The sequence below is a fragment of the Theropithecus gelada genome, chromosome 7a (assembly GCF_003255815.1).
Source record: "Theropithecus gelada isolate Dixy chromosome 7a, Tgel_1.0, whole genome shotgun sequence".
Classification (NCBI taxonomy): Eukaryota; Metazoa; Chordata; class Mammalia; order Primates; family Cercopithecidae; genus Theropithecus; species Theropithecus gelada.
Genome location: NC_037674.1, coordinates 17,124,276 through 17,138,793, shown reverse-complemented (window position 1 = coordinate 17,138,793; position 14,518 = coordinate 17,124,276). Strand labels below are relative to the sequence as shown.

Genomic DNA, 14,518 nt, shown 5'->3' with positions numbered 1-14,518 from the left:
CTAATTTCTACTCTCAGAAATCAAACGTTTGCCTTGACCAAAAACAAATCTCAGTTGTAACAAGAAAGGGATTAAAATGGAGTGTTCCAGGCCAGACACAGTGACTCACACTTGTAATCCCAGCACTTCGGGAGGCCGAGGCGGGCAGATCATGAGGTCAGGAGTTCGAGACCAGCCTGGCCAACATGGTGAAACCCCATCTCTACCAAAAATACAAAAATTACCTGGGCATAGTGGCGCATGCCTGTAATCCCAGCTACTCAGAAGGCTGAGGCAGGAGAATGGTTTGTACCCAGGAGGTGGATGTTGCAGTGAAATGAGATAGTGCCACTGCACTCTAGCCTGGGAGACAGAGCAAGACTCTGTCTTGAAAGAAAAATTAAAAAATTAAATAGAGTGTTCCTACTAAAATTCTTTTGACTATGCAATATATTCAACCTGTCAGGATACTAAAAAGACAATACAGTAGCAAAAACTTCATCACCTAAAACAGATAAAAGAGAATGAGAGGGTTTGTTTCCCCCGATTTCTAATGTAAAAACTTATTTCTACCATTTCCTCCTGTCTGAGCACTCTCACCACTTTACAGTTGTGCTATTATGCGATGCTTATGTATTACATATTCCTAAAATATATAAAGACGTTTCTCAAAAGAGATCAGGATAGGATTGCTTTTTTTTCCCCCTTAATCACACCTGAAGCTGCTTTAATAAAAGGTAAAATAGGTTCTTTTTTTTTTTTTTTTTTTTTTGAGACGGAGTCTCACTCTGTCGCCAGGTTGGAGTGCAGTGGCACAATTTTGGATCACTATAACCCCTGCCTCCCAGGTTAAAGTGATTCTCCTGCCCCAGTCTCTCGAGTAGCTGGGACTACAGGCGTGTGCCACCACTCCCGGCTAATTTTTGTATTTTTAGTAGAGATGGGGTTTCACCATGTTGGCCAGGATGGTCTCGATCTCTTGACCTCGTGATCTGCCCGCCTCGGCCTCCCAAATTGCTGGGATTACAGGCGTGAGCCACCACACCCGGCCAAAATAGGTTCTTTTAAGGCAAACAATAAATATCTTCTATCTTCACACAACTCTAGCCATTCAGCCAGAGATTTCAACTGACACTCTTACTTAACATTCCTAATAGATTTGAAACAACAAAAAGAGAAATTCCATAAACCAACTACAGATACTCTCAATGCTAAAACACCAATGCTTCAATAAGGTAATTTATTATAGACTTCAGCATTTAAATGTTAAGGAAAAGAGAGATTTTCATTCATAGAACCGAGATGAATGGAATAAATCAACATTTCCAAAATTGTATTTATAGGAGCTTTCCACTTTAAGCCTATACTACTTACCCCACTAGCTTTTGCTAGCTCCTTGGTTTCGTAAGTTTAAGAAATACCAACAGAAGCATTTACACAGCACCAGGAAGAGTTCAGCAAGATGCCAAAAACACCAGTACTCATAGGAAAATAGTTAACTATTTTTAATTTAGTAAAATATTTTAGTAAATAATTTAGTAAAATGGTAAAGTATTTTTAAATATCTTCCCTTTTTAGAAACAAAATTAAAATCCTGTCTTTTCTACATTAATAAAAACCAGTAAAAACCTTAAAAATAACTGTAAAACTTGCCTTCAGGTCAGTATTATTAAAATATAAAATAAAAATTTAAAACAAAGAAAACTATAAAACAATTCAATTCATCTAATATTGCAGGTTATTAGAAGTTAACCCCAATCAATCAAAAAAGTCCAGGCAAGACAGACATCAAGAATAAGAATAATGCCAAATTACATATTTCTCTAACGTTTACAACCTCCATACCTGTTACCTACTGTCCCACCACAAAGTCATAGGCCTTTCCAAACTATACATACACCCTAACTTACCAATTGGCCGTTTTGCTGGGACAAACGCCTTCAGATTCTTCCCAGGGCGATTTGTTGCAGTGCCAGAGGAGGATGCCATTTTGGAATTGGATGTTGAAGGCAACAGGGTACGTGGTTTCCTGGATGCAGCCACCTTGGCATTGGATGCTACCTTGGAGATGACAGTACTGAGGGTTGAGAGGTCCAGGACTGAGGGTCGCAACCTGCCTGTGATATAAGCAGCTAGCCTATTGGCTGGATGCAATGCCCCCATCTGTCCCAATAGCAACTTAGCCTGCGGGTAACTCTTACCATTAACCTGAAACAAGTGGCAAAGAGAAATTCTGTAAAGATAAAATTCTCTTGCTAACTCCTCTCCCTTGACAGGGGCTTCATTTTTACAAGTTTTTATAAGTCTGTTTTTCAGATTTAAAAGGGAAGAAGAAGTAGACTTTTTCCATTGAGAATAATCTGAGTAATCAGGAGGTAGAAAAATGCTGTCATCTGATATTCTGAACTAATCTCATCGCCTTCATGTTGTAGTTTGAAAACAGAGAATCAGAAACTCATCATTTCTGCATCCTAGGTATGTGAAAGTTATCATCAAATCTAAACAACTAGAATTATCCAATTGTTTTCCTCATAAATAAGCCATTCTGGTTAAGCTATTAACCTCATCAGCAAAAATGAGTAACTGTGTCCCACAGAATCTCTCTGATAAAGACCAGAGAGGCATAATGAAGCTCTCACACAAGGGTCCTTTCAAGCATCCTTCATATTTGAAAAATATAAGTGAAATCTACTTTAAGTTATAGAACAAACCATTGTTGCAATAATCTAAGCCACAATTACCTCACAGTTGTTAATTTTCAAAAAGCTTAGTTTTGAAAATACTATTTTCATCTGTTGGATAAAACATGGGTTCAAAATGAATGTTGGTAGAAACTCATTCTAATTCTAGATATAATTAACTAAACGGTCAGAAGAAAGTGAACTAACAAATGAAGTAAAGATTCCCTCTGCTGCCTGAGTTGATTGGACTGCCCATCACGGGTACCAGCACAGTTGTTTTTTGTGGGGATTGATTTCTTCTTTTTTTTTTTTTTAAAAGAAAGAAAACAAAAACTTCCCAAGTCTCTACCCATGTTCTCTAGGTCATATTGCCAGGCAACTCTAGAGAAGATAACCTTTTCTACATCGCCTTTTCACCATTTAAAAGCTGGGGGTCGGGGGAGATGGAGTGAGGTAGAATCTACTCTCTAATAGGGAATTGGTGAGGAGACTAGCTACAGCAAGCAACTCCATCTTCAGAGACACAAAACAAAATTACTCTTTGCTACTTTGGTAAAATTATGATTATTCCCACAGAGATCAAGAATATCTCTGCCTTGAGTTTGGTACAAAGAATGTGATCATTCCCCCTGAAAGTAAACTTTACTGTAACTTTTTAGGCTATATGGAAACAGGTCAGATACCCTCCCGGCTCCCTTGGGACTGTGCTGAAGCCTACTCTGCAGCTTCCCCAAAGTTTATCTTACAGTTGCCGGACTGCCTATATAGACACATTCTATGGTGGCTCTGAGAGTCCTGGGTAGAAGAGAACAAAAAATTTCCATGCTTGTATTTTAGGGAGCCTGGTCTCACTAGAAATTATATCAGCCAAACCTTTGTTTTCAAAGTGTCAATCAATAAATAAGGTAGAGAAAATACTGTTCTCCTCATCAAGAGTGTAAGAAATATCAACAGAAGTATTTACATAGCATGCACAATAGTAAACTGCAATAAAAAGTTTTTAAATTAAGTAGATCAATCTTAGATCAATCTTACAATTTTTTCTTTTTTGAGATGGAGTCTCGCTCTGTTGCCCAAGCTGGAGTGCAGAGGCACAATCTCAGTTCACGGCAACCTCCGCTACCCAGGTTCAAGCGATTCTCCTGCCTCAGCCTGTTGAGTAGCTGGGATTACAGGCGTGCACCACCATGCCTGGCTGATTTTTGTATTTTTAGTAGAGATGGGGTTTCACCATGTTGGTCAGGCTGGTCTTGAACTCCTGACCTCACGATCCACCTGCATTCACCTCCCAAAGTGCTGGGATTACAGGCGTGAGCCAGCACGCCCAGCCTAGATCAATCATATTATTAATGCAGAAGTCCTTAGTGACTTAGAAGCAGCCAATCTAATGAAAGTCAAGTCGCAATAATATCAGGCACTTCCACACATTTGCTACTTTAATATGTTTTTTTGTTTGTTTGTTTGTTTGTTTTTTGGAGACAGTCTCCCTCTGTTGCCCAGCCTGGAGTACAGTGGCACAATCTCAGCTCACTGCAATCTCCACCTCCCAGGTTCAAATGATTCCCCTGCCTCAGCCTCCCGAGAAGCTGGGATTACAGGCCCGCGCCACCATGCTGAGCTTTTTTATTTTTAGTAGAAATGGGGTTTCGCCATGTCAGCCAGGCTAGTCTCAAACTTCTGACCTCAGGTGATCCACCACCTCGGCCTCCCAAAGTGCTGGGATTACAGGTGTGAGCAACCGTGCTCAGCTAGAAAAACCTTTTTGACTATGACATTAATTCAGAACATCTCGTTTCAAATTTTCTATATGCCAGTATAATTTTACTAATACAACCTGCGTGAATTACTAAATATCAAAGATAGAGATATTTGTCCTACAACGATTACACTGACAAAACCCCTATGAATCAAATAAAGAAAATATATAATTAAGTAAATATGGCTCAATTTTTACTCTTGTATTTAAATAACACCTTACTAAATTAAAATTTTCAGCTGGGCATGGTGGCTCACACCTGTAATCCTAGCACTTTGGGAGGTCAAGGTGGGTGGATCACCAGAGCTCAGAAGTTCGAGATCAGCTTGCACAACATGGCGAAACCCTGTCTCTACTTAAAAAAAAACCAAGAAACAAAAAAAAAAACCACGCACACACACAAAATTAGCCAGGTGTGGTGTCACATGCCTGTAATCCCAGCTACTTGGGAGGCTGAGGCACAAAGAATCGCTTGAACCCAGGAGGCAGAGGTTGCTATGAGCCAAGATTGCGCTAAATAAATAATAAATAAAATTTTAAAAATGAAAAATTTCCCCAAGTTTCTAAACATACATTGCCTATCTTTAAGTCAATTTCATCTTCCACTTACACCTAACCATTCTAACCATGGTTTTGTTTTGAAACCTATCTACTAATAATAAATTCCAAGAGCTAGACTGAATCCCTGATTATCCTTGCTTTATTGTCAAAGTATCACTAGAGCCCGCAGGCAATAAAGTTTATGAAGAGTAACTTTCTGGGAAGATTAGAAAGAAAATTATAAACTAATACAAGGCTCTACATTTCTGTTCATAAATGTGACAAAAATTCACTCTAGGTATGCATCTAAACTAGGCCTATTACAAAAAGAGATAATAATTTTGTCACCCAGTTCCCAGGAAATGTAAAGATAAAGGATATCAGGACCATAAAGGGCTCTGAAAAATCATGATGCTACCTAGGTATAAAAAGGTGCTATACCCAGATTAAAGATAATTCTCACCTGGATAAGTCCAGATGTACTTGAACTGGGTTTACGTTTATAGGCCACAAGCTTCCCTGCAGGAGAAAGCCCTGCATAAAAAGGCAGACCTTTGCCTCCATGTAATCTCTCCCTCACTGAATCCAGGGCATCTGTCTGCACAGGAGAGATATCCTCCATTTTCCCAGGGGACAATGGACCATCAGGAGTCTCTGATCCAGATTTCTCAGCCATATCATCTTGGTCTTGACATGATGGCATAGAGATTTTCACACGAGAAGAATAAACAGGAGGGTTCTTCTCACCCCGGCTCTTTCGCTGAGAAGCCAACTCAATGATGAAGCTGCCCACCTTAAGTGATTGTGGCATGTTGCTATTGATGTGCTGGGATAAGATGCTCAAAATCTTGTTCCGATCCTCCTCCCAGTTGCAGTCTGAGATGATCTCAATCAGTTTAGTGGGACCACCAGGTGACCTCTGATGCATATAAGAAGTAGAAGAGGATTCCCCTTCATTGCAGGGAGACTTCCAGCTCTTTTCTGATGAAAAATAATAATAATAAATAAAAAGTTGAAAGATTTCTGCATCCCAGCATTTTGTATGGAACTCTGAAAAAAACTGCCACATTCTCATGTTCTTTCACAGTAGTAATTTAACATGTATTAACTTTCACAATTTGGGAGTTTTCCAGGAAGAAGAAGTTCCAGAGAATAAGACTACAATAGTCCTCATTATCCTGGTGACTGGGCTCTAACAGGGAGCTCCCTTAACACTGCTCTAAATGCCACAATTATTACAGTAGAGTTAGCTTGCAAAGAAACCATGACCTATAACCAAGGTTAAGCTTCACTGGTATAGGTTACTATTTTGCTATCCATATAGGCAAAGTGAAGCTACTTACAAGATGCTTTGAAACATGTAAAGATTAGAGTCAATCCTAAAGAACAGCCAGAAAAATAGTATTCTGATTTTTCTTTTTTTTTTTTGGGAGACGAAGTCTAGCTCTGTCATCAGGTTGGAGTACAGTGGCGTGATCTCGGCTCACTGCAACCTCTGCCTCCCAGGTTCAAGTGATTCTCCTGCCTCAGTCTCCCAAGTAGCTGGGACTACAGGAGTGCGCCACCACGCCCAGCTAGTTTTTGTATTTTTAGTAGATACGGGGTTTCACCATGTTGGCCAGGATGGTCTTGGATCTCTTGACCTCGTGATCTGCCTGCCTCAGCCTCCCAAAGTGCTGGGATTACAGCGTGAGCCACTGCACCCAGCTGTAGTATTCTGATTTTAAGTGCACTCTACCTCTAATTTCTACTGCAAATACTTCTGAATTAATTCTGTGCTTCTAGATACGATTGCTCCATTTCTACATTCTATGCAGACCACTCAACTCCCCGAAGTATTCCATCCATGGCAACATGTTGACTAGATACGTATTTCACTAGACTCCTGGATTTCCTTAGTACAGCTTCCCAATGAGTGTACTGGTATGTTAAGGGCCCCCACAATCCTCTCAGGGTGCTCACACTTTCAGGCAGGTTCCCTCCACCCTAGCAGCCTCCTCCACTTACCTCAATGTGCTATAGAAACATTATAATTATTTGTACGTACCATGACATTTTTTAAGAAGTTAGGAAGCCCTGCTGCTTAAGTGTCAGAAGTCTCAGGAAGCATAACCAAAAACAAATTGTTAACTCCCTGACCACTACCTCTCATCAGAGTAATTCTGATAGTAGCCTCGACTAGTAAATCACAGTAATATTCCCTTCCTTTTCTCCTTCTAGATTTCCCCAGAGGTGGCAGTGATGGAGGACCAATAGCTAATGATGCCAATATTGCTGAGGTTTGGAAAGAAGTTAAAAAAAAAATTCACTGACCTCATCCTAAATGTCTCTTGCAACAACATGCTATACCAACATGAACGAATTTTCTTTTATTTTTGAGAGCAGGAGTGTTAACAGACCAAATAATGGGGAAAAAAACCTTTTACTTATTGTCCTTGTTTTTGGCATAAGTTTCAAACAGGGTAACCAGACATATTCTGAATTGATGCTTTGGGTTTTCTCCCATTATTAATATAATCTAGATCTGAATAATTTCTACCAAATGTTAAGATCTAGTGTTCATTCTGACCTTGTAATTTATCAGAATCATCCTCCAAGTCACAGGTGAGTTGTTTTAAGGGCTGCTGTTCACAGTCAGGTTCCTGAAGGAGACAGTAACACAGAAATACTTTAACTTAACATATATTCAATACCCACAGAAACTTGGACAAAAGCATTAAATCTCTCATGGAAGTTTAAATCATTAGAATGACTAAAATGTCAACAGCTTCAATCCACATCCACAGCTACACTACTATCATATAAAACCCTGGGCAAAAACACGTAGCTTTGTTCCCTAATGTCCCTGATAGTAACTGAGTCATCAAGAAAATAATTCACATTGTACTTTATAGTAAAGAGGGAAACATATTTATTTGCTGTTCAACAAAACAAACTGCAGCTATTCAGAAAATTCACCAGTTGAGGCCAGTCTCGGTGGCTCATGCCTGTAATCCCAGCATTCTGAGAGGCCAAGGTGGGCAGATCACTTGAGCCTAGGAGTTCAAAACCAGCCTGGCCAACATGGCAAAACTCCATCTATACAAAAAATACAAAAGCTTAGCCACAAATGGTGGCACACACCTATAGTCCCAGTTAGTTGGGAGGCTGAGACAGAAGGATCGCGTGAGCCAGGGAGGTGAAGGTTGCAGTGAGCCGAGACTGCGCCACTGCACTTCAGCCTGGGTGACACAGTGAGGCCCTATCTCAAAAAAAAAAAAGTGAGAAAGAAAGAAAATTTGCCAATGTGGAAGGATGCACACCCTAATAATTACAGATAAACAAATAAAACCAGAATTTTTAAAAATTACTCCAGGATCAGAAAGAATAATACTTTTTAATTTACCAAATCCTCTATTAACAGGCATTCTGCCTCCAATTTCTCATTAGTGAGGACAACAGTGCACTGAACAGTCATATATATGTGTATGTTTGAGTAAACACACATACACGCACATATCTTTGTGCCCTCATGCTATGTACACTTAAAATTTAGGGTCAAAAAGATATGTACATTTAAATTTTTTTGTTTTTGTCATTATTAACAAATTGCTGTTTAAAAGAAAACTGCTGATTTATACCCTTTAGTGGTTTTCTGGGTAGTCACCACTGATGTTGAGGTGGCAGTACAAGTGAAGGTGGAGCCCCAGCCATCAGCTGAACCATGGAAAGGGAGAGGTATAGCCTAACTACAAGGGTAACTGGAATCAGAACTTATTCTTTAAATTATCTGTGAATGTGTGCCTCAAGTTTCTCATACCAGCTTCCTCCATGGGTTGGAAAGATTGCCACCTAGACTCTTTTATCATTCCACTTTCACTAATCAGGAGAGACTGCCCTCTTTCCTTAGTTCCAATTTTTTTAAGTGAAAGCAAATTAAGAAAGTAGAGGAATAGGCTGGACGTGGCGGCTCACGCCTGTAATCCTAGCACTTTGGGAGGCCAAGGTAGGCGGATCACCCGAGGTCAGGAGTTCAAGACCAGCTTGGTCAACATGGTAAAATCCCGTCTCTACTAAAATATAAAAATTAGCCGGGCATGGTGGCGTCCGCCTGTAATGCTAGCTACTCGGGAGGCTGAGACGGGAGAATCACTTGAACCCCAGAGACAGTGGTTGCACTCTAGCCTGGGCAGCTGAGCGAGACTCCATCTTTAAAAAAAAAAAAAAAAAGAGAGGAATAAAAAAATGGTTACTCCATAGACAGAGCAGCCCTTAGTTCCAATTTTTAAAATCCTAGGAAAGGAGTCTGAATGGTTCATCTTGGATCAGACACCATCCTTTGACCCAGAACACTGTTACCAAGGAGGCAAGAGATGTAGGATAATGGCAGTTTCCATTTAATCTATGTAGTTAACGTATTAATAGCAGATTTTGTTCTGGGCAGATAATAATGAAAGCTAGTGTTTACAGGGTATTTAAAATGCACCAGGCACATGCTGACCTAAGCATTTTACATATATGTAGAATGTCTCCCTAGACAGGCCACAGAGGATAAACAGCAAATTTAAATGAAGGACTAAAATACCTCCCACCTCACAATGAGTAAGTATTCACTTGGTTATCTAAAAATTTATCAGCTCCTGCATTAGCAGAGGATATAACCATCTAGATAGCATTATGTGGCTCAAGTAAATGACAGACTGAGTCTTTCGGGTGCCACAGGGTATAATAAGGATAACAGGCCAGGCACAGTGGTTCACGCCTGTAATCCCAGCACTTTGGGAGGCCAAGGTGGGCGGATCACGAGGTCAGGAGATAGAGACCATCCTGGCTAACACGGTGAAACCCTGTCTCTACTAAAAATACAAAAAATTAGCCGGGCGTGGGGGCCGGCGCCTGTAGTCCCAGCTACTCAGGAGGCTGAGGCAGGAGAATGGTGTGAACCGGGAGGCGGAGCTTGCAGTGAGCTGAGGCTGGGCTACAGCACTCCAGCCTGGGGGACACAGCAAGACTCTGCCTCAAAAACAGGATAACAAAATGGATTTTGGGGGCTTTTTCTTTTAAAAACAAAAAAAAACAAAAAAAACGACACCTTTGGTGTCAAGTATACTTAGTCTTAAATCCTGGCTTCACTGCTTGCTAGCAATATAACTTAGGCCTTTATTGCCTCATGTGTGCAATGGGGATAATACCACCAACCTCATATGGTTAAATAAGGTAGTACATTTAACTGCACAGCACACTGGCACACTACCTGACACATGGTGAACAGTAGCAGGATCAAATGGGAGAATGTATAATTGCCCACTTGCAGTTACACAAAAAACTCTCATTGGTGTTATTACTTCTCAAATGTCCTGCTTCCCCACATGTTAAAGAGATGCCTAATTCCATTTCTTAAAATTGAGAAAATGATCTTATTAACCAAGTTTCAGTTAGTACTGGGATCAAATGTCATAGTGTATAATTAGGATTATTTGCTATGAATAACTTTACTTTGAAAAACTAACTTCTTGTGTCTTTATTCATAAAAGTTTGTCCTTCTTAAAAATTAATTCATGGGTATTTTAAACTGGAGACTAGGGAGTCCCTAAAAGTCCCTAAAAGCCAGATCTACCTCCTGAAAGCTGGGAAAACAGAAGTTTTTTTAATCCAAAATGATGTAACAAAGTAAAACTAGTATATTAACTACTTTAAAAACATGATGCTTTTTCTGTCTTTCCTTCTACCTCATTGAGTTTAAAGAGTTTTTATTAAAATGTTTAAAATAATTATGAGAGAAATTATTTTAAAATATACTAAAAAGGTAATTAAAAATTTCTCTGCATACATAGATGTTTATTCTACTAGCTTAACTACATAATTTTTTAATATAGGTAACAAAGTTTTTATTTATCATGAGATCTGAAATTAGAACTTATAATTAAAGTGGTCATTAATAATGTGTTAATAATTTTAAATACTGTTTATAGGTTCTAAATTACATATAATTTACATTTTTAAATTACTGTCATCCTTATTTTGTTTTAAAATACAGGAGTTTTTAAGAAGAACTGGTATTAATGTTGCCCTTAAGAATGTCTTTCATCCTTAATTTTCCACGGAATGAAAAATGCAGGAGAGAAAATTGGTTGGATGTCCTTTGTATTTTGCTCTCCACTTAAGGATAACATTATCCTCTTTATCTCTGTAAAATAATCACAAATACATGACTTTTAACATAGTTTCTTCTTTTTACAGCCTCAGCGTTTACTTGCCTGATAACAGCATTGGAATATTATTTAATGCTCAAATTGCTGCAACTATTGGCTTCTTAGGACACTAAACGAGGAGGGATTTACTTTGAATATTATCATTTGCAGCAAAGACTTACTACACAAGATTATGCAAAGTATATAATGGACTAAAAGAGGAAGTGTTTCTGAATGGGAAGACACATTTTGTCTTTATTGTGTGCATGTATGTCTTTATTATATCCAAAAAAGCTGTCATTCAAACCTGATTGATTTATTTGAGATAGAAGGGCATGTTTTCCTTTCCTCTTGATAATTCATAGAAATTGAACCAATTTTCTTGTGTTTGCTTGAACGACTGCATAAATCATATAGGATTTTGTTGGTACAGGCTGCATATTTGAAAACTATTCCCTATTATTGAGTTAACTTTCTTGATAACCAGTGCATAATTACATTTTTCTTTTTTTTCTTTTGAGATGAAGTTTTGCTCTTGTTGCCCAGGCTGGAGTGCAATGTGGCCTCAGCTCAGTGCAACCTCGGTCTCCTGTGTTCAAGTGATTCTACTGCCTCAGCCTCCCAAATAGCTGGGATTACAGGCGCCCACCACCACTCCCAGCTAATTTTTTGCATTTTTTCTAGGGATGGGGTTTCACCATGTTGGCCAGGCTAGTCTCGATCAGCCCACCTCGGCCTCCCAAAGTGCTGGGGGCAAATGTGGCCGGGTGCAGTGGCTCACGCCTGTAATCCCAGCACTTTGGGAGGCTGAGACGGGTGGATCATCTGAGGTCAGGAGTTCAAGACCAGCCTGGACAACATAGTGGAACCCTGTCTCTACTAAAAATACAAAAAATAGCTAGATGTGGTGGCAGGCACCTGTATTTCCAGCTACCCGGGAGGCTGAGGGAGGAGAATCGCTTGTACCTGGGAGGCAGAGGTTGCACTGAGCCGAGACCGTACCATTGCATGCCAGCCTGGGCAACAAGAGCAAAACTCCATCTCAGGCCAGGCACGGTGGCTCACGCCTGTAATCCCCGCACTTTGGGAGGCCAAGGCGGGCGGATCATGAGTTCAGGAGATGGAGACCAGCCTGGCTAACATGGTGAAACCCCGTCTCTACTAAAAAATACAAAAAATTAGCCGGGTATGGTGGCGGGCGCCTGTAGTCCCAGCTACTCGGGAGGCTGAGGCAGGAGAATGGCATGAACCCAGGAGGCGGAGCTTGCAGTGAGCCGAGATCACGCCACTGCACTCCAGCCTGGGCGACAGAGTGAGACTCCGTCTTTAAAAAAAAAAAAAAGGCCGGGCGCGGTGGCTCAAGCCTGTAATCCCAGCACTTTGGGAGGCCGAGACGGGCGGATCACGAGTTCAGGAGATCGAGACCATCCTGGCTAACACGGTGAAACCCCGTCTCTACTAAAATACAAAAAAAATTAGCCAGGCGAGGTGGCGGGCGCCTGTAGTCCCAGCTACTCGGGAGGCTGAGGCAGGAGAATGGCGTGAACCCGGGAGGCGGAGCTTGCAGTGAGCTGAGATCCGGCCACTGCACTCCAGCCTGGGCAACAGAGCCAGACTCCGTCTCAAAAAAAAAAAAAAAAATTAACTCCATCTCAAAATAAATAAATAAATAAAAGATTATTATAACAAAAAAAAAAAAAAAAGAAAAGAAAAAGAATTTTATATATATATATATATATATTTTTTTTTTTTTTTTTCCCATGAGATTTTTTATTTGTTAATGTATGTATTACATTCCTAGAAAAAGAATCCCAGGATTTTCCCTCCTGTGTGTTTTCATCTTGCTTCATGGTCCATGATGCCAGCTGAGGTTGTCAGTACAATGAAACCAAACTGGCGGGATGGAAGCAGGTTATTCTGCCATTTTTCCTTTGAGTTGCACATCAAATCTGGCGCTGATCACTCCACACCTGTTTAGCCTGCCTATAAGGTTCACAACAATTTTCCCAGCTCTGTGATCATCAATGATTTCAAATTCGCCAATGTAACCATGCTTCATCATCAGAGTGAGAAACCGGACGATGACTTTGGAGCACGGCCTAATAAGCACCTGGCGTTTGCCTCTCTTTTCGGCATTGTTGATGCTCTTGAGAGCATCAGCCAGGACATTCATGCGCACCATTTTAGTGGCGCGGAAAGATGGCGGAAAGGGCAATATATATATATTTTTAAACAGAGTCTCACTCTGTCACCCAAGCTGGAGTAAAGTGGCATGATACCAGCTCACTGCAACCTCCAACCTCCGCCTCCCAAGTTCAAGCAATTCTCATTCCTCAGCGCCCCAAGTAGCTGGGTTTACAGGCATGCGAAACCAGGCCCAGCTAATTTTTTTTTGTATTTTTAGTAAAGACAGGGTTTCACCATATTGGTCAGGCTAGTCTTGAAATCCTGGGCTCAACTGATCCTCCTGCCTCAGCGTCCCAAAGTGTTGGGATTAGAGGCATGACCCACGGCGCCCAACCAAGAAAGAATAATACTTGTAATAACCCTAAGGGACATATCATACAATAGGTACACAGAAAAATAAACTGATAAACATGTCACATATAACTTCTCTACCCTGTAGGATAATTAGTAGATTAATTATTCTGATAGTAATGCAAATCTTAACACCAAAAACAGGGAATTAGAAATTGAAAAGAAATTACGCAACAAGAAACTCACCTTTCCATTACTATGGTTCTCAGGGCTAGAATGACATAAACTCTGCTGCTGAAATGATGGAGATGGGGAGGAGGAAGAAGACGGTTGTCTCTGGTCCTCTTTTTTTCGCTCATACACTCGAACTCGAGCACAAGTCATCATACTTTCAAAGTACAAGTAGACGGGATCTTTGTCCTCTTCCCGAATCTGTAAATTTCATACAACAAAACATTACATACAATGGGAAAAACTCCCCAAGAACCCAAAACAAAACGAATGTTTTTTTTCTATTACAATAGTTGAAATTTTTTAATGCCAACTTTAAAATCAAATAGCACAAGTACAGTTCATAAGCCCTAATCTTAGGATAGTCAGAACGGATCCAGTTCTCTATCAGGAAATTTCAGATCATACCAGAACAGTGCATTTCAAATTACCTATGATGAAGGATACATTCCTAATTACCAGTCCATCATAGACTAACACTTTAGTAAATACAATAAATTACTAGAAAAACTAAAAACATATAAAATGCAAGGTTTTTTAAATATTAGATTCAGTCTAATCAACTTGCTGTAGAAATTTCTAAATATTTACTCTTCTTTTCTATACAGTTGACCCCTGAACAACACAGGTTTGAACTATGTGGGTCCACTCACATAGGGATTTTCTTACACCTCTGTCACCAA

The 14,518-nt window shown here is 40.1% G+C and overlaps 1 protein-coding gene across 3 annotated transcripts in view; it reads right to left on the bottom strand.

The window, feature by feature from the left end:
• The window catches only part of MGA (MGA, MAX dimerization protein), a 106,776-nt gene that overhangs the window by 27,066 nt on the left and 65,192 nt on the right, over positions 1-14,518 (bottom strand). For 2 of the 3 annotated variants that reach the window (XM_025390744.1, XM_025390743.1), the window contains exons 11-14: positions 13,851-14,036; positions 7,526-7,598; positions 5,420-5,937; positions 1,890-2,040 (exon numbers count right to left, since the gene is read on the bottom strand). In XM_025390744.1, coding sequence (XP_025246529.1) covers positions 1,890-2,040; positions 5,420-5,937; positions 7,526-7,598; positions 13,851-14,036 — 928 coding nt within the window. Of the gene's footprint in view, positions 1-1,889; positions 2,188-5,419; positions 5,938-7,525; positions 7,599-13,850; positions 14,037-14,518 lie in introns of all 3 variants that reach the window. The other variant, XM_025390742.1, reaches the window with a different exon arrangement.